Source organism: Acanthopagrus latus, chromosome 5, assembly GCF_904848185.1.
Source record: "Acanthopagrus latus isolate v.2019 chromosome 5, fAcaLat1.1, whole genome shotgun sequence".
Lineage (NCBI taxonomy): Eukaryota > Metazoa > Chordata > Actinopteri > Spariformes > Sparidae > Acanthopagrus > Acanthopagrus latus.
The window spans coordinates 29,926,980-29,953,402 of NC_051043.1; the positions used below are offsets into that span (position 1 = coordinate 29,926,980).

The window sequence follows — 26,423 nt, forward strand, 5'->3', positions numbered from 1 at the left end:
TATTTACTCTGAGTCTCTGTGTGACTTCTCCTCTCTACACCTGAACTTTCTCCTCCTCACATCTTCACAACAACCTCGTTACTTTAGTTTGATGCATCTGAGGTGAATTCTGGATTCTTGTTATTTCCCAACATCAGCAGACTGATGTGGACCAATCAGACGCAGCGAGACGAGACAAAGACGTAAAAGCCGTAAGAAGCCGTAAACAGACAGAGAGGGAGGCTGGAATGTGGAGAAAAGACGTGTTAGTGTCTCGTATCTGCAGAGAGTTTCTGATTTTCTCTCTTTGTTGCTGCTCGGGACGCTTTACCAACCCAACATGTGTCTATTTGACGTCCTGGGAATGAGACTCAACAATCAACTGTCTCTGTGGTGCGTTCAGGAACAGCTGGGACAAATCCTGCTGATTCTACCTTTAACTTTAATAGTCTAATTCTATTAACATGACGTGAGCTTCAGTTAGCTTTGAGCACAAATGTCCTTCAGAGGGAGACTTTTTACTCTGATACTCTGAGTCCATGTCAGAGCCTGAACTCTGTTACTGTGCTGGAGGAAACAAGCTGGATCAGAACTTCTACTGTCTCCAGAGTTTTTAAACAAGTATCTGAACTTCTGCTTGAGGAGAGGATGTGAAGACGCTGGACACCTCTGATAGTGTGTTGTTAGGAACATATCTCACATCTCTATTGCTTGTAGTGAGTCTAATTCTAAATATGAATATAGTTATCACATATTATAGTTTAATGCACACAGTTTATGTTATATTTTAAGCTTGTATCTTTAATTTTTGCTGTCTCTATTTTGTTATCGTCCTCTCATTTCCCCTCGAGGATCATTGACGTATTTATGATTCTGATTCTTCTTTCCCTGTTTGGGAAATGTTACAATTAAACAATATAAATAGTAATATCCAGTCAAGTAAGTGCAGTCGTTGGCTAGAAAAATCCTGAAAAGGCTCAAAAGTACCTGATTTAGAAACGTCAGGAAAATCAGCTCTCTACCCAATTCCAACCAAATCTTTCATCGTGTGTTGAGAAACATTTTTCTGACTTCTGACTGTGAAACCATTGGCCACGTATCTCTGTTCCAGTTTTATCTTTCCTAAAAACACGTGAGCGTTTATCTTTCCAGCAGCAGTGAACTCCTCTGGCTCCTCTGTGCTGTAAGAAGCTCCTGGCTGTCAGAGCTTTAAGCTCGAGCCGCAGCCTCGTTCGGATGTTTTGGCTCCTCTGTTTACACGAGTAAATCCTCATGCTGGAGTCTCTGTGTCAGCCTTCCGCTGCACGCCGGCCCGGTCACCCCCTCCTTTATACAACACAGGAAACACAACAGGGCCTTCACACAGATCCTGTCGCCCTCCAGCTCCAACCGATGCCAGTTTCATGTTAAAGAGTCGTCTAAATGATCTCCTCTCTTTGCTCTTTCTCCCAACAGTCTGAAGACAACCCTACAGAAGAAGCTCTCCAGTGACTCAGTCGATCTATCCGGCATCCCCTTGTCCACCCGGGACGTCCGTCAAGTCGCCTTCTACCTCCAGAACAACAGAGACAGCGTGGTGGCTGTAGACATCAGCTTCACCGAACTCCAGGACGACAACTTGATGATCCTCCTGCCTCTCCTCGCCTCGCTGCCCAAACTCAGCACCCTGGCTCTGAACGGCAACCGCCTCACCCTGGCTATCCTCAAAGACCTCACCGAGATGCTCAAAGACCCCAAGATGTTCCCCAACCTGGCCTGGATCGACCTGGGCAACAACGTGGACATCTTCACCATGCCTCAGCCGCTGCTGGTCGCTCTGCGTCGGCGCTGCAGCCTGAAGAGCAGCTTGCCGACGATCTACGAGTACACCGAGGGTCAGCCCTACTGCTACCACCTGGAGACGTCTATCGAGGAGCCCAGCCACTACGAGGAGGAAGAGGAGGAGGAGGAAGAGGTGGAGGATGACGAGGACGACATGGGGAACAAGTTTGTGCTGGAGCCGTGGGCCTCAGGAGAGAAGCAGCTGTCCAAAGACTTCACCCTCCAGTACTGCGAGAGGTGATGGGGCCTTCTCTCTGCGAGGCTCTTTCAACCGTGGTTGAAATGTCGTCCCACGACACTCTGTTACTTCCTTCGCCCTTTCGCCCTCACACCACGAGCCCAGTCACCCTTTGAGGCACGAGGGAGACCGCTGCCCACATTGTGAACTTCTCGTCCCGACACGGCTAACAAAGCTAACCCTAACCATCTCTGAGTTAACCCACACAAGACGACGGCGAGGCGACGGTGGACTTACTGTGTTGGTGGATGGTGCTCTTGGGAACGAGGTGCGGTTTCATTGGAGGGGGGCTGGAAGAGTCAACGAACCGGTGCTCTCTCTCTCTCTCTCCCCCTCTATCTCTCTCTCTCTCTCTCTCTCTTTCTCTCTCTCTCCGACAGCTGAAGAGCCAATCCCAAGGAGATTCAGATCAGTTGGTTGGATGGAGGAGCAGCATCCCGGCGGTAGCTGAAGTGGAGTTAGTTTGGAAAACAGAGGGACCGTGTGGGTTCTCTACCAGGACTGAGACTCTCTCTGGCAGGCAGGGCCTAGCTCCACATTGTGTGTTCTCTGTTAATCTCTCAACAAAAGCTATGACACAAGTTCAACAGACTATACAGCCGACGACCCGTCACGTGACGCCGGCAAAACTGCTAGGTCAAGACTTTTTGCGTTTTCCCCCCCTTTCCAAATGTCCACTTGTGAATGCCCACGCTGCCCCTGTGTAGATGTAAATGAGGACACAAAACACGGCTCTGTTGTCCATTTTTGTGCACTTTTGGTGAACAAAGCAATCTTAGAAGACAACAGGTAGGACTCAACAATGGGTAGCTGTCACTGATTGTTGTTGAACTTGCCTAAATGCTGGTTTTCACCTCTCTTTGTAATTACTGAGCTGTTGTAGTCGTCACCACAGTGTTTCAGTGTATTTACGACACTACAGCCGACTCGTCTGAGCGGTCGTCCCACTGCCGTTTGTCTCCACAGATGTGTTGTCGTCTCCATTTATCGATGTGGATGCCACGACTGTTACCGGTCGGTTAGAGTCCGTCTGCTGTAGCACATAATGATCAAGTTAGACCGACCGAAACACTGCAGTGCACTTTAAGGCCACTAGATTTTTATATTTCAGTTTGTCCACACCTCAGACGCTCTGTGTGCATCGTTTATAACCACTTACTGACAGAAGTGAAGCTGAATGCAGCTTTACACTGAGGTCCTTGTAATGAGTGTTAATTAATATGTTAAGACCCTTTTAGGTTGGATCAGATGGTTATTAACATCAATAAGACTTTATAAGTGTTAATAATAGTATAATAAAATGCTTATTGTCAATTATAAGACCTGTATGAGCACTTAACAGTTTTTAGATGCTTAAACATTATTAAAAGCTTTTTGTAATTTTTTTATAACAGCATACCAACATTTATTGAGTTTAACTGACTTAACTTTTATGTTGTTATTAATGGTTTTCCGTTGCGTTATTACGATTAATATGTGCTTTATTATGCACCTATTAACAGTTAAATAACCTTTTTTGCAGCAATGGGACCCAAAGTGAGAACACTGCCTAATTAAAGTTGTTAAATTCTCTATTATTTACAACTTTCACTAATATTAGAATTATTGGCTTTTGTTTTTAGTACAACAGATTTAAAAACCCTGACAAGTCGTCGACTTTGCATCAGATCCGTAGCTGCACTGAACTGCTAACAAATGCATAATGAAGTATGTTTGATCGAACTAAAAAGCAGGAATCTGTCTGTTTGTACTTCATATATCTTGAGAACCGATCATCCGAATTAATTCAAACTTTGCAGGTTTGTTGCCGACAGCTGAAGGAGGTGCAGTGTAGAATTGTTGCATTTTTGACTCCTGACATTTTCGATATCAATACACTGTGAATTATCAGCAAACTAGGCTTGATGCAGCTGCAGGGGCGTGGCTTCAACACCTTGAAGTCATCTATTGGGGAAGCAGACATAAACAAAATAGAAATCAGAGTAGTGCAACAACTGGTGCGGGAAACTGTAGTGTGCTAGCTAACGTTAGCCTCCAGAGTTTCAACAAGCTACTCCAGGATTCCTCAGAAAGCACAGATGTATTTATCCAGATTCCAAATATCAAACGTATTTAATATCATCTGTGAGCAGTTCAGGAGGCTGAGACTGGATCTGTGAACTGCTCACGTTACCGTGACAAACACCAGTAACGCCGGTGTTACAGTTATCTATCTTTACCAACACAATACATCCGTTCGTTAAGTCCCTGCTGTTCTATATAACCACTAACTCTACTATGACATTCACTGCCGCCAATACAAAGAAAACAGCATCCGAACACAAACTGCCCAGCAGACTCTGATCACACTGTACAATCAGGCAGAGCGGATCAAATACGAATCAACGTTTTGTTGCTGCAGAGCACCGCGACGCTGCATCTGTCACGTCACATGTCTGATTAATGTTATTAAGCATTTATACAGACTCATAAGAGCCTTATAACACATTAACTAACGCGTATCACAAGGACCTTGATGCAAAGCGTCACCGATGGTTACCTCTTTAAGATAAATGATGACCAAACGGCTCATGATTGTTAGAAGGCTCATTTAAAACCAACGTACCTGCGTCACCTGATATATAATCAATGTTTAAGTGTGTGTTTTAACGTGTTTGTGACAGTAAAACGTCTGATTACTGCTGTAATTATTTGTTTTTGGTGTTTTGTCATTTTGTCCAGTTGTGTGATTATAATAACGACTGTAATGAAACCGAGCGCGGTGGCCTCCCTGCGTGGAGCGCGAGCAGTAAACAAGAAGGGACGTGACCCATGAGATTACACAATAACAACAGGAAGTAGTTGAGTCAGTGTACAAACACCTTTAATGTCAGACGTTTGACCCGAGTGACGGAGAGCACTGTCCCTTTGGTTCGTAGATTCTGTTCCGTGTGTCGATGTCCTCGTAGTCCTCGTGTACTCGTCTCATGCCAAACTCTGACTGCCAATAAAAGAACCAAACTGAGGAGTGCTGCGTGTTTTATTTTGGAGTGCTGCAAACATCTGGGTCAGGAGCAGAACCCGGAGCTGCTCACACTATCAGATTTATTTATGCTGATTAATCTGTAGAAATGGGTCGATAAAAGCGGCCGGCTCGGCCCGTGCTGTTCAGGATTGCTCGCTGGAGAGTCGCTGGCTTGTTTCTGAGCCAGCGGATCATCTGTGCCGCTGCCTGCTGTCAGGGAAACGCCTGAGCTGCTGCAGTTTGCCAGGGGAAAGCAGGGTGGTCGCCGCATGAGGTCCTACCCATGATCCTCTCCTGGAAACTTTTTGTTCCTGCTGCCAGACATGGTAATGTGGCATTTGCAACAGGTGGCTCCTATAAGGTCAGGGCACAGTGTGACTGTCACACCCCCGAGGTCCCAACACCATGTGACAGGGCGACGGCGCCCACCCCAGAAACCAGCAGGGTTTTATTATTTGACCTTTTCCCTTCAGGACTGATTTATTTCCCTGGATGATGAGCTCAGAAATCCATTCGTCTTTTTGCTTTTCATGAAGTGTTTTCATGTCTCTGCACAAACTTTCCTCTCCTGTCGATGTGACTCACCCTTCTGATCCGAGCATCATGCTCCAGCTGCTGCAGGCTGAAAATGAAATAAAGAATGATTTATGAAAAGGCAGCAGAGAAAGTGCTGCAGGTTGTTCAGAACACATCTCAGGCTCAGAGTGGATCGACCGGGCTGTGACCTCGGGTCAGAGGGGTCGACCTTTTGGCTGACGGTCACTTTGATGCATCCAGAAACAAAAGCCCGTCTCTTCTCTGGATGTTTGTCAAAGATTGCGACTGGATTTATTTTGTTGTTTGTTTTGGGTTTGTAGTTGTATTTCTTTATGTATTTGACCCTGAATTCATTTTTTAACAGCTTTATTGTGACAAACACATGAAGCACTTCACTTATCACGCGTGTTGAACACAAAACTGGTTTCAGACGACTTCTGACTTCACACATTTCTTACAAGAGAATTAAAATAACTTGTATTCATTAAAGTACATCAGACAAAAATAAGCAACATTTTATTTGAATATTACAAATAATTCCATATTTCTTTCACTTTATATATCAACTGAAGAGAAACAAAACAACGATGAAAGATTAACTTGAGCACTGAGAGTGAGAACAAGATGATAACAGCTTTAAACAGACTGATTGAAAGCAACATTATGTAACTATTTTACCTTCAATATCGTTTTAATGCCCTCCGTCACCTGTTCCTGACTATCAGTGATTATGGTGAAACTGGATAATATTTTCTGGTTTTCGCTCTGCCTGAACTCGATTTGAGATTGAGATTGATCTGAAATCAATCAGTGAAACTTCATCTGTACCCGAGGGATCGCTGAGAGGTGACGCACGTTTACAACGAAATCGAGTCAAATAAAACAACTTAAAGAGGCAACATAATGACAAGAACAGCGATAAAAACATGTAAAATAACATTCAGTTCTATAAAGAACTCTGAAAACTATGCAGCTACACCAGATAATGTTTCAGATACAACAACATAATTGAAACTATGAATGATTTTATTTCGTCTGCTGACCTCATTGAGACTCAAAGCCAAACCTTCTTTAAACCAATCACAGTCGTCCTGAGCTCCCAGGACAGTTTGTGTGGGAGAACAACATGAATCTCGCGGGTCAAACGTGAGTCTGGATTAGGATAGTGACGTTTGCCCTACGAGGAATCTTCTCATGGTCTCTGCAACCTAGATACTCAAATCTACCGTAGATGTGTCTACAGAACAGATGTCTGACTAACCGAGCCAAGGTGAAGATAAATAAGTCAGAGACATTTAGATAAATCGAAGGCCTCCTTACGAAAACAGTTGGCTTTGCTAAGACTTTAACGTCTGTACGAGATACGTATGAGCTGCTATCGTACGGAGACGGAACGACCCGGGAGAATCAGATGTTTCTCCCACAGCCTGGAGCTGATCGCTGACACTGAAGTTATTTAATCCCCACAAAGGAAAACAATGAAAAGACTTGTGCTGTTAGCAGACAGGTAGTCTGAGACTAACCCACATGTTTCAGCATGTAGATGAATAACTTGGAGGCTGTAACTCTGAAAACAGAACGTGTAGAAGGCAGCAGGACGGGAGGAACAGGAACATCTGGCCTCAGGTGAAGCTCTTCTTTTTCCACGTGATGCTTGTCCACACTTTGACTGCCACGTGGATAAAAATGCCTGAGTTTACTTTAAGACATACGGTTTTTTTTTTTCAGATATAAAGTTAAGGCGTGACGCAACATTTCATTTCAGTTGCTGCAGAAACCTGGAATTCACTGTCACATTAAGAGACCGACGATGCTTTTTTGTTTTCCACTCCTTTAGTGTTAAAAAAGGTTCTTGAGCATTTAAAATGTCTTAAACAGCCCAACAGAAGCTCCTCACTGCTCCTCGAACGCATCGTCAGTAGTCCCGCCTTTACTTCTGTGACTTTGTGACATCACATTACGTCACCAGATCACATCTTTGCATAACTAACGTTTATATTCACAGTAGAAGTGACACTAAGACAATGACAGCAGACCAGGAGATGAAACAGAGTGTGATGATGTCAGTAGCCAGCGGCCTCGCCCAGCTTCCTGGCGTCCGACACGGCGCAGATGCAGCCGTCCTGCTTCTCCACAGCGTTGACCACGTTGAAGAAATGTTTGGCAGTTCCCTGTTTGTGTCCCAGAGCCACCAGAGCCTCGATCACATCCTGGAGGGAGAGAGGAGATGAAGCTCGGGCCGGAGGAAACCTGATGTGATGCTTTAGTAAATAAAGTGTGTTTCGTGCGTCACCTTATCAAATCTGGGTTCAAACTTCGCTGTGTTTTCAGAGTCGACAAACACGACGGGAGCAGCGATCGCCTCCTTCAGGCTCTTTCCAAACCAGAGGTGGTTCACGAGCGCCTGGAAGAGGAACAGAACAGAACAATTCAATCCGTCTGACGATGATTACTGAGCGGATGATGGACACGCGGAAGACTCCGGAGAGGGCGCCTCCTGCTATGACAACAGTGAGGGGCATTAGTCTGCAGCAATTATCTTGATGGCACTTAGTGTGATTTCCCTGGGTACGCACCGAGGCCAGCCCGGTCGTGATCATGCTCCCACCAGTCGATCCAATCACCAGCGTCTTCGACGGGGCCTTGAGCACAGTGGGGGCCATGGAGGAGGGAGGCTGCTCCCCTGCAAACACAACAAAAGGCTTGAGTGACAGGCCAGACGGCTCCAGACTTCATCAATGAAAAGAACGAGGAGAAGATGATTATAAATGCTTCTGAACGACGGCTGAAGGGCGTTTGTTCAGACAGACGTGTGATTTCTACCTTTGTTCAATCAGACAGCAGCGAATGTTTCGTCCCACATGAACAAATGAACATCCGACTTTTCAGTTCTATAAATTGTGCTTCTACATTTTGGGAATGAAACTAGAAACTCTTCTGTTAACGCGTCATTTCTGCCACTGGAGGTCTCAGAATTAAAGCAAATCAAAGGAGTCCTTTGATTTGTCCTTTGAAAGGATGTTGAACGTTTTAATGCAGAAGTGTTCACAGTTATGTTTCAACTTGTTCTCTGACTTCCTTTTTATCGCATCAGGTGAACAAATCAAACGCACCGTTACCCTGAAACGATGAGCACCACGCGACAAAATATATGACAAAGGTCTTGTTGTTTTTAGACTTTTAACTGCAGAAATCTTTCAATAAATCACTTTATTCTCCGTCATTTCAGTCTGACTGTGTTTTTGGGGCATTTCCTCCACGGCCTCATTTTCTCTCCACATCTGCTCTGCATCAGCCTCGTTAGCTCCGCCCTGTTCGCCGTCTTCCCTCCAGCCTATCAGCTCCTTTCCTGCTCTCATTTCCCTCCACCTGCACCTCTTCCCCTCCTCAGTTTAGTTTGTATGTCTTTGTCTGTAACGTGACTGTGATGTGCACAAAAGTGATGTAACGTCACTGATTCCTCCTCCAAAACAGATATTTTATATCTGTTGTCACGTGTTCGATCAGCTTCCTGACCTGACGACGGATGTAAGTCGTCGTTCTCAAAGAGTTTGTAGTAAAAAACAAACTCTGCTCTCCACCTGTTCACTGTCAGAGCCACCATCTTTGGGAAGTGGAGAATCTCAAGACGGTGGGTGAGTTCAGCAAAATAATCAGTTGTGTTGTTTTTATTCTGATCGTCTGATGTTTGTATGTTTGTTTCTCTGCGTTTTTCGTACTCGCCTTAACAGTTTCAGTCACTGAAGACGAAGCTTACAGCAAACTCTGAAACTGTTTTCAGTGTTTTCGTCTGGACAGGCAGAAATCTAAGTTCTCCTTCCTGATAATCAATATGTATTCAAACGAATGTTGTAAGAGCAATCCTGGTAAATGAGGAGCAGCAACTTGCTCTGACTCGCGCTTGTATTCCAGGAGTGTGAAATGAAAGTGGAGGATGGTGTCGTGCTGATCTGATTACCGGGGAACATCTTATCGACCCGCCCGCAGAAGTCAGACAGCTCGTTGTTCAGGATGATTCCGGTTCTGGGAGAGAAGATCTTTGAGCCGAATCTGTGAGAACATGCATCAAAAAGAATCAAATCTATTCTAGTGCATTTTAAAATAGAGGAGTGGATCTTAGACACTGTACACGGTGCTGTTAGAGGAAGCCTTTGGACTGGAGTATTTTCAGCTTTTACAAAAACACTTTAAAACTGACAGCCGTGTTTGAAGCTGTGATCTGTCGCTGTGCAGCAGGATGAGTCAGATACTGACATGTGGTTGATGGTGCTGGTGACAGACACAGCGGATCCGTCCTCCGCCAGCACCGACACGTGTGTGGTGCCCACGCCGTCCACAGACCCGGTCATGTTGTAGAACTCGGGGTCGAGCGCCCTGTCGTCTCTGATCAGACTCCGGACGTGGTCGGCGAAGCTGTCCGTTGTGAATTTCTTGGCCATCTGGGAGAGAAAAATGTGTTTAAAATCACAAATATACATTTTACAGGTTCCATATGACTCTGTTTAAAGGGACACAATGTAGTTTTGAAGGAAAACATTCAAAAATTCAATAAAGGAGCTGTTCTCAGAGGAAAATAAGGCCCCAGAACACTGTCTGAAGGTAGAAAGGTGGCAGGGTCCGCCACATGTAAACAAGTTTATTTGCTTAGGCGGACAAATATTAGTCAGTGAAGATTGTTCTCTGCTCATTAACATTTCTTCAACAAAACTACAGACTGCTCCTTTAAAGGGGAAAAGAAAAAAACTGAATAATAAAAGTCATTGTGGTAAACGTGATTTCACAGGTAATAATACAAAATATATATTAACATTATTCAGAAGCTGCAAGTAATCTGATAAATTGCCTCCAGTGATGTCACTCAGTGGCTCAGATGCATTGTGGGTAATGTAGGTTCCAGACGGCAGCAAACAGTTTAAAAACAAATGAAATCGATACAGCAGGACCAGAAATGTCGCCTTTTTTCATTCCACACATTCTGCTTCATGTTCAAAAGCTGGAGCCTACATTACCCACGATGCAACTGAATCATCAACACTGGAGGCAGTTTCTCAGATTACACGCAGCTTCCTGTGGAGCCACAAAAGGCTTCACACTTCTTTTTTCCTGTGCGACCTGTAAAGAGTTAATGGGAACAATGGGAACGGGAACAATGTGAGAAATCAGCTGAAACTCACTTCTTCTGAGCCGAACTTTGAATCTCGGATGTGTTTCTTCAACCCGTTGGCAAACTTGAACGCTTCGATGTAACGATGGTAGGCCTGAGTCTTCTGCTCGCCGCTCAGAGAGGCTGAACTCAGGTGATATCCTGTAAATAAACACCAGGACGAGGAGTAAGAAGACACACCTTCACTCCATCGCTCAGAGTCCTCGTTAACCTCCAAGAGCATGAATTTGTCACAGTATGCTCATTAGAGACTTCAGCTCTGCTGTGTGTGTGTGTGTGTGTGTGTGTGTGTGTGCCTTTCAGGATGTTCAGGATGAGGCTGAGGATGATGCCTCCTGCGGGGGGCGGGGGGATGTACATCTGGTACTCTCCCAGAGGAACGACCCACGCATCAGTCACCGTTACAGCGTACTCTGCCAGGTCCTGCGCCGTCAGTGTTCCTCCTGAGCACAAACACATTGAAACAAATGGTTCTGCTGAGCAAAGCTGACCGAAAAGGCATCTCGGCTCCACATAATCAGGACTTTTAATGGATCCGGGCGGCTCACTGTGGAGTCTGAGAGCGATGGCTGCAGAGCTCCACAGGCCCAATTGATTTGTTCATGTGTAATAAGATCATTGTGGCAGCAGAGATAGAAAATGGGTCAGGAAGGAAGAGCCCGTCTCACAATACCTGCCTCCTGTATGTCGCTGATTAGATCCTCAGCTATTCTTCCAGTGTAAAATCTGTCTGCTCCCTTCACTGCGATCTCCTCCAGAGTGTCAGCGAGCTTCTCAAACTTCACGATGTCCCCGACCTTCAGCAGGTTCCCGTTCTGATCTGAAAACAGCTCTCTGACAGACACACACACACACACAGAAAGTCAAACGCAGACAGGTGACATGTTGCTCACTGTGGTTTCCAGATCGAGCCGTGGAGTCGTTGGTACCGTAGTTTCTGGGTCGCGTTTGAATCGATGTACTGGATGTAGCGACCTTGGACTGGAGGGACAGGAAATCCCTCTCTGGCCAGTTTGATGGTCGGCTGGAAGAGCTCGGCCCACGGCAGCTTCCCGAACATCTTGTGAGCCGTTTCATAACCCCGAATCTCACCTGGGACTCCGATCCAGTGACTACCTGGAGGACAGGATGGATGTAGGAAGTTAAGTCACTATCTATAAAACTCTGCTCTGATGTGGAGATGATCTGATCTCTAAATCTAGACTCGACATAAACAATTCTCCTGCTGGTCAGATTGAGGTACTGCAGATTGGGACTCATTACAATCCTGTAGTGAACCTTTAATGTGCAGCAGCGACTCACTTCCAAGCTGCGTGTTTGTTTCCACTGAATAAAACATGCAGCCTGCTTCAAAAAGTTAGATTTTATATAAGAGTGAGTTATAAAGCAGGTGTCCTCATGAGATTTATACGTCACATGTGTGTCAGTTACAAACAGGATTCTTAAAATCTGCTTATAAAATGTTTTTATGCTCCGGCATCTTTTTCTGGATCGAAGTGGGAAATAATCTCAAGAGCGATTATGAGCTGCTTGTGTTAACTTTACTTTACACCAGTTTTGCTCTGCTGCATTCATGTGAACTCTGAAGTTACTCGTTTCTTTTGTATCTGCAACAAACTCCTGGAAAACTGCAGGTCTGCTCCAGCTCGCCTCGTCTAACTGAAGGCTTTCTGTTCGCTGCTGCTTTCACTGAAGCACTTTCACAGTTTTGACTTGTTCACTGCACCGTGACTCTCATAACTTCCATTAATGGTTTGTTCCCTGATGTCGTCCTACTTGTTTTAAACGTATTTTAAATGTTTCATTTGTAAAGCACTCTGAGTTGCCTTGTGTCTGACTTGTGCTGAACAAATAATCTCTCCTTACCTGACCTACGATACCTGAGCGTGTTTGACGAGTTGGGAATGAGACTGAACAAACTATCGTACCAACAGAAGCTTAACTTCAATCAACAACAACTCCGACCTGCTGTTCCACGTTCATTCATCAATAATAAAGCTGACAGCTGATTCTGTACTTCTGGACTTTCACTGAGAAAGATGATGATAAACATCATATTACAGAGTTTATGTTTCTTCATCTGTGTGATCCTGACTGTGTCACATCTGGACAACATGTCACAAAAAGACCAGCAGCTGCTCCAGGACTCCTGCTCCTCTCAGTGTGTGTGTGGTCTTGGCTGAGAGCTCGGCTCCTGGTCTGAGTCAGTGTCAGGACCGTCGGGCCCCCGGTGTGTTTACAGTCAGACTCACTGCAGTGGCAGCTCGTAGACGACATTATCTCCAGGCGGAGTCATGAATCTTCCAGCGCTGTGCCCTTATGTGGTGAGCAGTTCTCCAGTAAACCATGAAGGAGCGAGTATGATAGAAAAGGCAAAATATTGAGGCTTATCTGTGCTTCCTCCAGCGTGATGAGTCTGGAGTTGCCTCATACTGAAGAGACAGAACAAGACAAACAAGAAGGGCTCCTGCACAAGAATGAGGAAGGAAAGGAAAGAGGTGATGATGTGATCTGTACCTGCCATCATCTGGAAGGATTTGGGACACGACTGCAGCAGGTCGCTTTTAAAGTTCCTGGGCACAGTCTCTCTGGAGTTGATGATCTTCACTTTACCTTCAGACACATGAGAGATCATCATTAACAGTGTCTCCTCAGGGAGAGCTCTGTTAGTTCTGACTGGACGTGTCTGATACCTGAGCTGTCCATCACTGTGAAGATGGACCCTCCTCCGATGCCCATGCTCTGCGGGTTCATGATGGAGGTGCACAGCAGCGCAGCGATGGCGCCATCTACCGCCGAGCCTCCTCTCTGAAGGATGTCCCTGAAAGAGTTCATGGTCAGAGTCGTGCGTTACGATGCAGCCAGAGCACGGAGAGGTTTGTGTTTGGCGACATGCAGGCAAAGAGGGGAAACAGTTGGGATGTTGTTGTAAACCGCAGAGTTGTTTCTGATCCGGTTCATCACGTTCTTAGAGATACAATGAACCTGCCCCCGGGCACACAGCACATATGATCATGTTCACTGATGCAAAACATGATACCTGGTTAGTTTGATGGGAACAAACACAACATACAAGCACGAACAGGAACAACTTTCACATGCGGATGCTACTTTGCAGCGACCGTCCCTGAAAAAGCTTTAATGAGGAAAAGAAGATAAAAGTGACGAGAAAACACAGTAAATACAATAAAGAAACACCGTTAAAGGCATTTTATTTACGACATGAGAACAGGTCTGTGGCTGAGTTAACCTGGATCTGTTGGCTCTCTCTCCAACTGCACCGAAGTGATCGAGTGTGCCGCAAATTCCAACTGAACTCGAGGAATTTCACAAAAGCGTCTGTTCGAGCAGACGATCTTTGACGGTTCACATAATGAAAATCAACCAAATCTGATCACTTTGAATCTTGTATTTACTTAAAAAAAATATGACAATGGTGGAAACTTTTACCTGCTTTTAGTCCGAGACTTATCAGAGAGTTGACTGAGCTCTGAGGCAGTTTAACCTCAGGACGGATGTGAGAATATATTTGAGTTTCTAATCAGCAAGAAACAGTTAAACTCAAGCGATTTCCAGCAGTTTAACGGAACTTTGTAACTTGTTACGTAAAGAACATCCAGTTTCCTTGTTTGTGCAATGTTCTGGATTTGTTTTAATGAGGATTATTCGTCCGAATTTAAGTTTCCAGCTCCGCACTGAGGTCTTTCATATTGTAATAGGAGTAGTAAGTTCTGTAGGTGTACCGGCAGGATTATACAAACAGGTTGTTGATCATTCGGGATCAGAAAGAAAGTTTTACTGTGTTCTAAACTATGTGCGTAAAAAAAAAACAGACGGTGCGTAATTTGTGCGTAAAATGAAATCTGCCGCTTCCAGTCGAAGGAAAAGTGTAAAGTTTTTCTCACCGTCCGATCTGTGAACATCTCCCAGAGTCTGCGGCCACAGCAGCCCGTGAGAAAGTGTCATCTGGACACTGCACAGGAGACACCTTCGTGAGAACAGCGATACACACGATGACAGACACCACGCAGAGCAGCATCAGCGCGCAGCACGCGTACACCTTCGCCTTTGACCTCGCCATGGCTGATCTGATCCGACGGCTCCGCGGGGATCATCAGAGCTTCATCTCAACAGAGCAGAGCTGAAATATTCAAACTTCACTGTCTCACTGGATCACTGGGGCCCAGTTACTCCATCTGAGGGGGCGTGGCCTATCCGCCTGGCCCCACCCACCGCCTGAAGCGCACGAGGGGGAGAGAGAGAGAGAGGGAGGGGGGGGAGAGGGGGGGGGAGTGGGCAATAACCGCTGAGTCATGATGGAGAAGGTTCCACATCAAAACACTGTGTCGACCTCCCACAGTGATACTGATCCAGTACTGTACGTCAGACGGTTCCGATACCTCCATGTTCTGCCTCTTCTACACTGCAGAGGAAAATATTCGGACTTTTTACTCAACAACATTTATGTAATAACTTTAGTTACCAGTGGACCAGAAGGGCCTCTGACCTGCTGAACCGTGATGGAATGTAACTAAGTACATATTGAAGGCAGATATTTTACTTTTTACTCCACCACATTCATCTGTTGACTTGAGTTACTAGTTAAAGTCACATCCTGAAAGTAATCTATTTAATCAGCAGGCAGATGAGAACAAGCAGTTCTATTCAAGGTGATGTACTTCATCCCGTCTGTTACTCTGTTACTTCTGACACTTAAATAAGTATAATAAGTAAGTGACTTTAAGAGTTTTACTCAAGTTCTGTTCAGATAAGTAACTTTTCTAGAAATAGTCAAGTAATGTGCTGATACCACAAAAGTACTCGAGTAAATGTACTTAGTTACTTTCCATCACTGGGTATAACACAGGTGTAAATATCTGTATGATTTGCTTTTGAGTCTGAAGTGTGACAAACATTCAGACCAACTCATCTGCAGATGGACAGTTTTCACTGGACAGGGACGTGAAGCGGATTGTGATCTGCAGAGTAACTAAAGATATCAAAGAGTAAAACTAAACAAAATGGCTTCAGGTGTCTGTGGAACTGATGTCAACCTCACAGCTGACATCAGACACACCTGTCAGCTGATCATCATGAAAGCATTGACATCACTGATGATGTCATGATGTCAGGAGCCAGGTGAAGAGTTCAGACGAGGAGGAAGAGGAGGAGGAGGAGGAAGAGGAGCATGAGGCGCACACTGCCTGCTGAGCTGCTGTGAGTGCAACCCTGGGGAGCCGCAGTGCATCATGGGAAATGCTGTCTGCAGTCGTATCAAACAGCTCGTCGATGGGCGAGCCGAGAGACATGCGGAAGAGGGAGGTTCTGCTCTGAGCTGAGTGAAGGCAGCAGAGGAGACCTGATCAATACCGGATATAAGGTGAAGCTGCCTTCACAATAAAAGACGTGGCTGCAGAAATGCAAGGCAATTTATTTTGTTAAGAAGTTGAATTAATCGCTTTGTGTGCATAATGCCAAAAAATAATAGTAAGAAATACTCAGAGTTGATGTTAAATAGCTTGGTTCAACAGTCCAATCAAATCAGACAGAAATTCAGTTTGATCTCTTAAAGGAACAGTTCACCCAAAACTAATTTTGAGACACAAACACAAGAATCTTACGTCCTTTCAAACATCAGTGACTGTATGGATCAAACACCAGATCAAGACTGAAGATTAATGGCTGAATGTTCAGTTTGGGTTGAACTGTTCCTTTAAAACACGGAGCAAAGTGACATGATTAATCCAAGATCCCAAACTGATCTTGGATTTTAAAAAGATACAATCAACACCCTTTTTAAGACAAAGAGGATCAAGTTAAGATCCTGAATTGTTTCATGGACGACAACAAATTCCCCAGACTTTCCACTGAATTTCAGTTTTTGAGGTGAACTGTTCCTTTAATCTCTGGCATCGTCATGGTGTGGCTCAAACTTATATTGTGTCACTCCCTGGAGAGGAAAGGTGTGAAAAAAAATCATAATCTGAGAAGTATCTGCTGTCAGACAGAAATGGAAACACTTAAAGTACGAGTATCTCCAATGTGTGTTTTAAAACAGTGTTGTAAAACAGTGAGTTTAAACGTGACCTACAAGAACAGTTCTTGAGTAAAAGTCTTGTTGTGTCTGATATTATAGTTCGGAGCTTTATTTTGGAGGGTCAGACCGGACGTGTGGCGGTGAGTTCCTGTGCGCTCTTGGCGCGGGGAGTCTTCCCTGGTGGAGCTTCAGTATTTACAACAATATTGTGGGAACAGCTCCTTTGTGACGCTGCTGTCGGCTCCAGACAGACAGACAGGCGGACGGACCGCCGCCGGTTCGGCTCTCTGCTCGGTTCAGTTCCCTGCTGGTCTCTCCAGGTTTCGTCATGGCGCACGGCTCCGGTTAGGACTTCTTCTGGAGGCATTTCGGAGAGATTTCCTATAATGTTGGCGACTGATGCCCGTCTACCTTGTGCACTGCAGTGGTGCGCAGCTTCGCCTGGAGAAACACCTGTGCGCCTCTTCGTCTCCAGCGGCCACAGGCATGAATGTTGAGTAGGTATGGAAACAAAAACCCGACGCACCAAAACACGCAGGAAGCTGGAGAGCGTCGCGAGCGGGTGTAGTGAGGTCTGCTTGTTTATTGATCGGCAGTGTTTGTGTGGTGGAGGGAGGCAGAGGTTGGACGGAACCAGTGGAGGAGTGTTGGTGGAACAAGGCAGGGTGTGTGTGTGTGTGTGTGTGTGTGGATGGTTTGATTTTGATGGTCAGTGCGTCCTGAAGGCAGCGGGGAGTGTGCGGGGGATGCGTGCGGGGTGGATGTGTGCGGGGGATGCGTGCGGGGTGGATGTGTGCGGGGGGGATGTGGGGGCCTCTTGGTGCTGTCAGACAGGATGTAGGGGAGGAGGAGGATCCATCGGAGCAGGATCACCCGACCATTTTTGGTGAGGGAGCATCGTGGAGTTCTGATCACAGTTGACGCATTGCACTCGTCTGGTCCATTAACATTATATAATCACACTCATGTAATCCGGGTTTCCTTTTTGGACTCAAGCAGAATACGATTACCCAGACTACAGCTCGCCCCGCACCATCCATCCCTGCCTCCCCATCTCCCCCTCGAGGATCCATGTATGCAGCTCCTGCCATGAATGCCAATTATAAATGTGGGTGGGAATCAACACTGCTTAAGTTTTTCTTCTTCTTTTGTTTTTTTTGTTTTTACATAATTCACTGCTCAGTGCGCCTGTGTGAGTGCCTGGTGCGCAAACATATGAAAGAGATTTGTGTTAAATGCAGCAATGTGCCCATGACTCATGGTTTTACACAGTGCAGTACAAGGGTGTGTGTGTGTGTGAGTGTGTGTGTGTGTGTGTGTGTGTGTGTGTGTGTGTGTGTGTGTGTGTGTGTGTGTGTGTGGAGAGAGCTGGAATCCAAAGTGTGTGTGTGTGTGTGTGTGTGTGTGTGTGTGTGTGTGTGTGGGGTGCGTGGGTGAGTTTCAGCAGGTGTGTTCACCATGAAGGCAGCTCTGCTGTCAGAGTGCAGCCGCACCTGAACTCCTCCTGCATGCGTTAACACAAACAGAGTTCTGAGCATCAAATCAATGGCAGCCAGTCAGTTACAGTATCCTCCTCCTCTTCCTCTCCTCCTCCTTCTCCTCATCCCCTCTTTCTTCTCCTTCTGTCTTTGTTTTTCAGAGAACAGATTACCCTAAGGCGCGGTGTGTCTGTCTGCATTTGTCTGAGAGGAACGAGAGAGGGAGCTGCACAAATGCCGCACAGCCAGACGTCATGCGAGCCGAGACCTTCCCTCGCTGCAGAGTGCTGAAATGATAGGACTGACGAGCCGGTGTGTCAGATCTGTTTACACTAGGGGCGGCGATAAGAGCCGCTTGACTCCAGACTCTCTAAAGGCCTGCGTGTGGTTTACGGCCCCTTTCAATCACCATCAAGAAAAGACGTGTTAACTGATCTCTCCTCAGCACTTTTTTCCGCCAGATTCAGCAGTCCGGTAACGAGCCGAGATGGAGTGGTCGCTAGAGAATGTGAGGGAGATGGTGGCTGGAGGGATGCAGTCTATAAGGGAGTGTGAGATCTGTGCTTTCGCCATAGCCATGTGTGTGCTGCTGCTGTTTATGTGGTACTGCTACAGGGTGGGCCGGGAGCACGGCTCCAGCCCTCTGCATAGGAGGTACCTGGCTGGGCCCGGCCGGATCGGAGGGGTGGTGGGGGGCTTCATGAGTTCAGACTGCCGCGGCCGGGGGAAAGGGAAGCACGGATCGATGCTAGAAGAGCAGAACGGCTTCGCTTTCTGCCAGTCGTCCGAGTGTTTCCGTTGCACCAGCGCCGGAGAGAGTCTGAACCAGAGGCTCTATCACAGCCTGCAGGATTACGCCAAGCGCTACACCTGGTCAGGTATGGGCAGGGTGCATAAAGGAGTCCGCGATCAAGGCCGATACCTTAACAGCCGACCCACCATCCAGCGGCCGGAGGTCTTCTTCCTCCCTGACCTCCCCTCAGCCCCGTTCTTCTCGAGGGAAGTGCAGAGACACGACGTGGAGCTGCTGGAGCAGAGCTTCCCCGCCCTTCTGGCCGAGTTCGAGAGCATCTACCACCAGCCTCCGGCCCGCAGCGGCTCCTCCCTCCCACCGGGGTGGAAGGCCAACAACACTCCTCGTGGGCAGTGGTGGACCTACTACCTGGTCAACCAAGGCACCCCACTGGTTCTCAACGTCAGGAGGTGTCCACGTGCCTGGAGGGTGCTGGGCCAGCTGCGCACCTTCATCGCCAACAACGTGTTCGGAAACGCCTGCTTCTCTGTGCTGACGCCCGGAGCTCTGATCACTGAGCATTACGGTCCAACAAATGTCAGGCTGCGCTGCCACCTGGGTAAGAGAGTGAAGTGTGTAGTGAGCTGAAACTGATTGAATCATGGGATGTCTGAGGCTCGGGGAGAATTCAGCTTGACACAACAATTAGCATATTTAGACTAGAGAGGTCGAGCAACCCTGTGAATCAGTAGCTGTATGTAAGTCCTTGTACTAAGTGTTAGATAATACATTTTTAAAAAAGTCCTATTAAATGCTTAACGACAAAAATTAAAGCCTTGCAGTTCCTCTTATTGTCCGGCCGTCCATGTTGTTCCACTTGTTTGGAGGTTGGGTCGTAGCAGCAGGCTTTTCAGGGTATTCCAGACATCCCTCACCCGGGCAACACTTTCCAGCTCCTCCCAGGGGATCCCGAGGTTTTCCTTGGCCAGATGAGATGTGTAATCCCTCCTGCAAGTTCTGGGTCTCCTCCCAGTTGGTTGTGCTGGAAAACCCTGAAAGGGATTCACCCCCGAGGCATCCGAATCAGAAGCCAGAACCACCTCAGCTGCCTCCTTTCCATGCCAAGGAGCAGCAGCTCTACTCCGAGCTCCGTTACGTTTTGTCTGAGCTCCTCAGCCTATTCCTAAGATTGTTTTCACATTAGGAACGATTGTTTCATATCACGTCAGAGTATGATTGCCTCCCATCTCCCCCGCCAAATCTCCCGTACCAGATCTCTGTCGGTTCTGCCAAATTTCCCAAAGAAAAAAAAAGCCAACACCTTTCCAAACGGACCTGGGTAATGATCGCAAACCATGCCGGAGTATAGTAGACTAGTGGGGGGTCAAGTGTGCTCAGATCTGGGCCTTTGTCGTTCGTGTGAAGCAGCCTCAGGCTAATCCCCAGCAACCTTACAGAGGGAACTCTTTCCAGTTGATTATATCTGCGTCCTCAGTCTTTTGGTCAGTACACAAAGCTTGTGACCGGCGCCGAGGGCTGGAACGCAGATCAACTGGTAAATCGAAAGCATCAACTTCCATGTTTGATATCTAGATTTAATATCTGGACGATTAAATCGATACCTACCTAGATGGACCACAACAACCACTGAGAGAGGCGTCCTGGAGCTCTTGAGGCTAACATTAGCTAGCATGCTACTATTGACCGAAACTTGAAATCTCACCTCCACTTCTCTCGTGTTGACCGCGTCTCCTGACTCATCCATCTGTTTAACCCTCTGCATCTGTTTCCACTGTTACAGAAAGTTGTTGCACCTCGCTAATTTCTATTTTGTTTACGTCTGCTTCCCCATAAAACCACCTGAGAGAGATCGCACATGAGTCCAGATTCGGGGGTACAATCACACAAATGCCAAAATCAACAGTGGTGAATATTTACTTCAGTCCTTTGCGAGTGAAGAATCTTTACAACTTTGAATCTCGGCTTCACGTGGAGTTCAACTTTGGTGAACTTTGTTCGGCACCGACCAAAAGCAGAAGTTAAAAATTAACACTGCACGTCCTTCGTTCCTCGGCAAGTGTGAAGTAGATCGGATGAACTGTTCTGCAGATACATGAATAACAGGCAGACAGAAGTACCTTGCTTTTAGCATCTTTAAGGGATTTATCACCAATTAACTAACATTTATTACAAGGACTTTAATATAAAAAACAGAAATCTGACCCTCCTGGGTTATGATGGCTAAAATGTGGGTGCACATGCTATAATTTTTAATTGTTTTCATAGCAGCTGAGCTTCTGTTAACACAGAACCCTGAGAGATGACTATAAATAGTCATGTTTATTGTTGTGTTGGCTGTGTCTCTCGTAATATGCTTGAAAGCAGCGTGCTGTAATAAAACAGGGCTCTCTAGGAACAGGGCATCACTGTCTGGGAAGTGTCACCTGGGAGATTGTTTAGTGCCACAAAATGCTTTTATTTTGTAAGTCCCATGATGACGCATGAATGTCCCGGTTCTTCTTCCCTGGCAGGTCTCAGAGTGCCCCCCTCCTGTGAGCTCGTTGTTGGTGGAGAGCCACAGTGCTGGTCTGAGGGCAGCTGTCTGCTCTTTGATGACTCCTTCCTCCACCGGGCTTTCCACGAGGGTAAGCAGGGATTAAAATTTAATCTGTTACTGCACTCTGTCCCTTTTTATTTATTCCTTCAAGGAGGATTGAGCTAAAAGTGCTAATCCAATACAGCTAAAGAAAATTGAGAGTCTTTTTAAAGCGAGTCGGATCAAGATAATAAATAAATGCGGTGCTTTAATGTCCGCTGACCGTGTTTTCTTCTGTGTGCAGGCGGTGCAGACGACGGCCCCAGGGTGGTGTTCATGGTGGACCTGTGGCACCCCAACGTGGCCGCCGCTGAGAGACAAGCCTTGGACTACATTTTTACTCCAGGCCGCTTAGACGACAAGGAAGGGAAATAGGTGTGAGTGAGAAAACCATGTCCGACCGAGAGACAGATGGTGTTTAGGAAAGTGTCTGATTGGGGGGAGCGACTCTTTTTTTCTGCCTCCAGACCAGCTCTCACACTCGCTGTGTACATATTCTCCGTCTCATGCAGCATCAGTCATAACTCTTCTTAGCAGAAGACCAAACATTGGGCCTCTTTTATCAGTCGGGATCATGTTTTTCCGCCTGTGTAGTCGAGAACAGCCTCGCTTGAAAGCATGAGGACTGCGATTGTTCATGCAGCCATTTTATTTTTAACACCATGGCGGGGACGCTTTTTATTTTGAATCGTCGAATGTTCCTAGATGAATGATATTTGCACCAAATTCAGTTTTTCACATTTAGTTTTGGGCCAATTCTAGAGCACAATTACTGTATTTCTATCTGAGATTATATGTACGGCTCATATTGGTTTATTTTACTATAACAGGGTGATAACGGCCTCAGTGGAGACGGTACAGGGGAAAACTCTTATTCTAGAGGAAAGAAAACATCCCAAAATAAACATTTAGGGGTTTATTTTAGAGTCATTGAATAAAACAGCTGTTCTCAGAGGACAATCAGGTCTGAAGCTAGAAAGGTGGCAGGGTCCGCCACATATAAACAGAGTTAAACGGTATTAAATTGTGTTGTCCTGTTAAGCTCAGTTTGTTTGTTCAGTCGTGAAAACAAAGAAAGCTTCTTTATTTAGTTTTGTTTATCACAGGCTTGTTAACATTTATTCAACTAAACTACAGACTGCTCCTTAAATGATAAGCATAAAAAACATCAGAAAACATGTAAAACAAAAGAATAAGTGTCTTAATATAAGTGATCTACAGAGGAAGTGTCATGGTGCATGGAACAGTGTTGTTTTGGTGATTTATATCATTTTAATGTAATGAGCCTTTAAAACCAGGAAGTACAGCAAATCATTTAATATAATGATCATGTTGTAAAGAAAGTATCCAAACATCATAATTGAGTAAAAGTAAAGATACCTTGTTAAAATATTACTTTGGTAAAACAAATGAAAGTCACTCATGTGAATGGTGCTGGAGTAAAAGTATTAAAGTACTTTAAAACTATTAAAACTACTTCCACTCTCTCTCTAACACCTTCATACATTTCTGCTAAGGGCTAAAAAAAACAAATTGTGATCATCGACTTTTCATATCACTCGACAGATCCAGTCAGACGTTTGTCACGACGGCCACAAGTTCTGCAGAACGGTGACACGTTTACAGAGATGGTAGTTTTTATTCTACGGAAGCCCGGAGAGGCAATCAGATGTATCCAGTAATCAGTTTTCTAGGTCTGATGAAATTGTTTCTCTGCTGTGTTGAAGCTTAAAAAAAACAAACTGAATGTAAAACAGTTTGAAGAGATCAACCCACAGTGTCGCAGTGATCCGTTAGCGTTAGCTTTAGCTTTATTAAATAACACAGAATCCTTGAGAGGCAGAAAGGAACAAATAGATTAAGTGAAAAGTCTGAGTGAAGTTTTTTCTCTGCTGTGTTTATGTTTATGTATATTTCAGAGATGAAAGACATATTTAGAAAAATGACACTGACAAAAAAATGTACCTGTTTCAAAGATGAAAAATATATTATTGACAAAATAAAGAGAAAATGTCTTATTTATTTAAAAAAAAAAAAAAAGAAAGAAAGAAAACATTGCTGATACAAAAGTAAGTGTTGTAATATAAGTAAGCAACTGGAGTAGTATAAATGTGACCATGGTATCCTGGTAAATAAATGAATAATCCCACCTGGAATTTAAAGTTATTACCCTTGAAAAAAAACATTTTTCATCTGTTTTTCAGTAATAAACACAAGAAAGAAAATTATTTCAATCAAACATTTCTTTGCCTCTCAGGGTTTCCGTATTATTTACATGCAACAAGGGCTGTCATCGGAGTTTATATACAGGATTATTTTGGCCAAATGAATTATAGCGATAGTGATGTTATAATGAGACAAGAGAGTCTGAAACCATCACTGTAAAAATCAACAAATAACATCAACTAATCAGTTAGTGATGGAAAAACAACCAGATGAACAAACAAACAGAAGATGCACAAGAACATCTCATCTGGCTTATTCACATGATGTCATATTGATAACATGATATCAATATTTAATTGTTTTAATATCACAGGCTAAATTAAAGCTAAAGCTAACAGATCTTTGCTACACTGCTGGTTGATTTGAGGCCAAACTGCTGTTATAAAAACATGAAGCTATAAAAAAAAAGCTGTTGTTACATCCTGGCTTTATTAGTTCACACTGACTCATGAGAAATCCGCCACATCAGTGTCGTTCTGTCAGTCTAATTCTAGCTGAGACACTTCCAGGAAGCACAATTAGGTGTTTGTGACTAATCTGTCAAATGTTTGATTAGATGTCTAAACTAAAAATATTGCAGGAAGTCTGACAACGTTTCTCGTGTCGTCCCGTCGTTATCGTTCTGTCTTCTGATATCTGAGGTCCAATGTTGATCGCGACATGAATGTTTACAGACGCAGCTAATGTCTCTGTCGCGACTCGCGCCGGCGTGGTAGTTTATCGTGCTCCCCTGTTGTCTCGAGACACGGTTAGATAAGCACATTTGGGCGGTCGGATGGTGTGAGTCTGTGCTGTAACGCTGGAGCTGAACTGTTTTTGGTAAATTTACTAAACTCTTGTAACTTGGTTGTATTTGATATCAGGTTTGTATTTCTGTAAATACGGTCGAGGTTAAAAAAGAAACAACAAAACAAAGAAACTGAGCGGTCGGAGATGTTTTGAGATGATTGTCTTCAATGCTAATAACTATTGTGTTGTCTTGATTTACAGCTAAACGCGACTTCACGTCATCCTCCGTTCTCAGAAAGTCATTTTGATAGATTAACTTTGTAGATTCTGTAAAATGTTTATGAAGTACTATCTCTGTTGTTCTGTGATGTATTCCTTATTTTATTATTATTTATTTTGATTTTTGATTTTTGCGACGCCCACATTGGTTCCCATGATTAAAGCCACAATCCTTAAAACAGCACTTCATGGATATATGTGCACAGTCTAAAAGGTAGTGAAAATTTTAATCTCCCGCAGCTTCACAGGTCCATCGCAGTTCAATTCTAATGTTTACAGAGGTTTGATTATTTACGAGCTGTTTACAACATCGGACGACGCCGACACTCACATTGAGCTGTCCATAATTAGAAAAAAATCAAGACTGCTGTTAATTAATCCACTTCAGAGTATGAAAACTGTCATTCTCAAAGCATTTGCTTAACACATACGGTATGGTGGGGCAACCATTTTGTTTACATTTGATGAAGGATTTGTCCTTTAAACACATCCTTGTGTGGATTTTGAACAGTATTTCTGTACATTTAATAAATGGTCCAGTATCTTATTTAACCAGCCAGTGTCAGACGTGTCACTTTTACGCAGATATCACATGAAAACACGACTTCACGCCATTTTAACATGTTTTGCTTCACCTCAGCTAATTCCATTCACTCATCCTCACATCTCGCTCGTGTTTGTGGTGTTTTTGAATGAAAATGTCAGACAAATAATGTCCTTCTGTGCCGTTAATTGGACTGACAGACGGGAGGGGAGGGACAGTTCAGTGTTTTGAATTGACAAATGACTCTGTGAGCGTCTGACAGCTGTTTTCAGCATTTGAGTGACAAGGAAGAACAAAGGAAGTGATACAAAGACTTTACAATACATAATTTTAGAAGTTTGTTACCATCAACCCAGTGTTTTCTTACGTCCACCATGTTTCAGCGTCATATAACTTCAACTTCGGCAGTCAGAAAAAGTTTGTTTTTCTAGATTTATTTTCACACCTGCTTCTCTTCTCTTCAGTGGCAACAATACTGTGATGTTATTTAACTGCTTAATGGAGGGCAGTGTACTTTACTTAATAAACCTAAAGAGAGGAGACAGGAAAAAGAAAAGACTCTGCAGGATAACAGAAACAGAAAGAAACAGTGTTTGTGTCTCAGTTCAGGGTCTGCATCCTTTACGGTCTTCGAAGGCGAGTCCTTCAGAGACCTTGTTAACCTGGTTAGCCGTTGTTAAATGTGACGGTCGAGCCTTTGGAGCATTTCCTGGTTGCGTCACCAGATGTTTTACCCTTACGTCACGATTTCTGCTGCCCAGGCCCACGAGTGGCAATCTACGCCACGCGATGTCGCCATTTTCTCTCTTTGTTCTTTTTCCGGCGCACTAAGAATCTTGGGATACGTGAGGCCACGAAGGATCGTAGCAGTGCATCCTCCAAAACCAGGGAAAAGAAGGACGTATTTGTGGGCTGCATCTGGAGGAGCTTTCAGATTGCGACAGGCTTTGCGCAGCGATGTGACGTAATTGGCCTTCAAATGCTCCTCTGAAGGATGCAGACCTGAACTGAGACACAGCCAGAGTCTCTGGTGAGTGCTGACTTCAGTCGGAGACGAA

At 44.9% G+C, this 26,423-nt stretch overlaps 3 protein-coding genes across 3 annotated transcripts in view; 2 read left to right on the top strand and 1 right to left on the bottom strand.

Moving 5' to 3' along the window:
• Positions 1 to 5,217, top strand: part of lrrc75ba (leucine rich repeat containing 75Ba) — a 29,801-nt gene extending 24,584 nt beyond the window's left edge. The window contains exon 5 of the mRNA XM_037099127.1: positions 1,435 to 5,217. Coding sequence (XP_036955022.1) covers positions 1,435 to 2,041 — 607 coding nt within the window. The 3' untranslated portion in view covers positions 2,042 to 5,217. The remainder of the gene's footprint in view (positions 1 to 1,434) is intronic.
• Positions 5,218 to 6,069: 852 nt separating this feature from the next.
• ggt5a (gamma-glutamyltransferase 5a) lies at positions 6,070 to 14,949 on the bottom strand. The gene is made up of 12 exons (XM_037099529.1): positions 14,649 to 14,949; positions 13,437 to 13,564; positions 13,261 to 13,356; positions 11,673 to 11,859; positions 11,417 to 11,577; positions 11,040 to 11,186; positions 10,754 to 10,884; positions 9,834 to 10,018; positions 9,538 to 9,629; positions 8,156 to 8,262; positions 7,873 to 7,983; positions 6,070 to 7,789 (listed from the first exon to the last, which is right to left on the bottom strand). Exons 1-12 carry the CDS (start codon positions 14,822 to 14,824, stop codon positions 7,643 to 7,645), a joined length of 1,668 nt encoding a protein of 555 aa, XP_036955424.1. The 5' UTR covers positions 14,825 to 14,949; the 3' UTR covers positions 6,070 to 7,642.
• Positions 14,950 to 16,170: 1,221 nt separating this feature from the next.
• Positions 16,171 to 25,376, top strand: asphd2 (aspartate beta-hydroxylase domain containing 2). The gene is made up of 4 exons (XM_037098907.1): positions 16,171 to 17,281; positions 18,420 to 19,610; positions 21,523 to 21,636; positions 21,832 to 25,376. Exons 2-4 carry the CDS (start codon positions 18,746 to 18,748, stop codon positions 21,960 to 21,962), a joined length of 1,110 nt encoding a protein of 369 aa, XP_036954802.1. The 5' UTR covers positions 16,171 to 17,281; positions 18,420 to 18,745; the 3' UTR covers positions 21,963 to 25,376.
• Positions 25,377 to 26,423: the final 1,047 nt, after the last annotated feature.

Excerpts from the sequence above, each read along its gene's own strand:
- ggt5a (XM_037099529.1), bottom strand. The coding sequence starts at position 14,824 with ATGGCGAGGTCAAAGGCGAAGGTGTACGCGTGCTGCGCGCTGATGCTG. Across the intron at positions 10,019-10,753 it reads CAAAGTTCGGCTCAGAAGAA|ATGGCCAAGAAATTCACAAC; the intron begins GTGAGTTTCAGC and ends TTTCTCTCCCAG. Across the intron at positions 7,984-8,155 it reads TCACGACCGGGCTGGCCTCG|GCGCTCGTGAACCACCTCTG; the intron begins GTGCGTACCCAG and ends TTCCTCTTCCAG.
- asphd2 (XM_037098907.1), top strand. The coding sequence starts at position 18,746 with ATGGAGTGGTCGCTAGAGAATGTGAGGGAGATGGTGGCTGGAGGGATG. Across the intron at positions 19,611-21,522 it reads CAGGCTGCGCTGCCACCTGG|GTCTCAGAGTGCCCCCCTCC; the intron begins GTAAGAGAGTGA and ends CTTCCCTGGCAG. Across the intron at positions 21,637-21,831 it reads CCACCGGGCTTTCCACGAGG|GCGGTGCAGACGACGGCCCC; the intron begins GTAAGCAGGGAT and ends TTCTGTGTGCAG.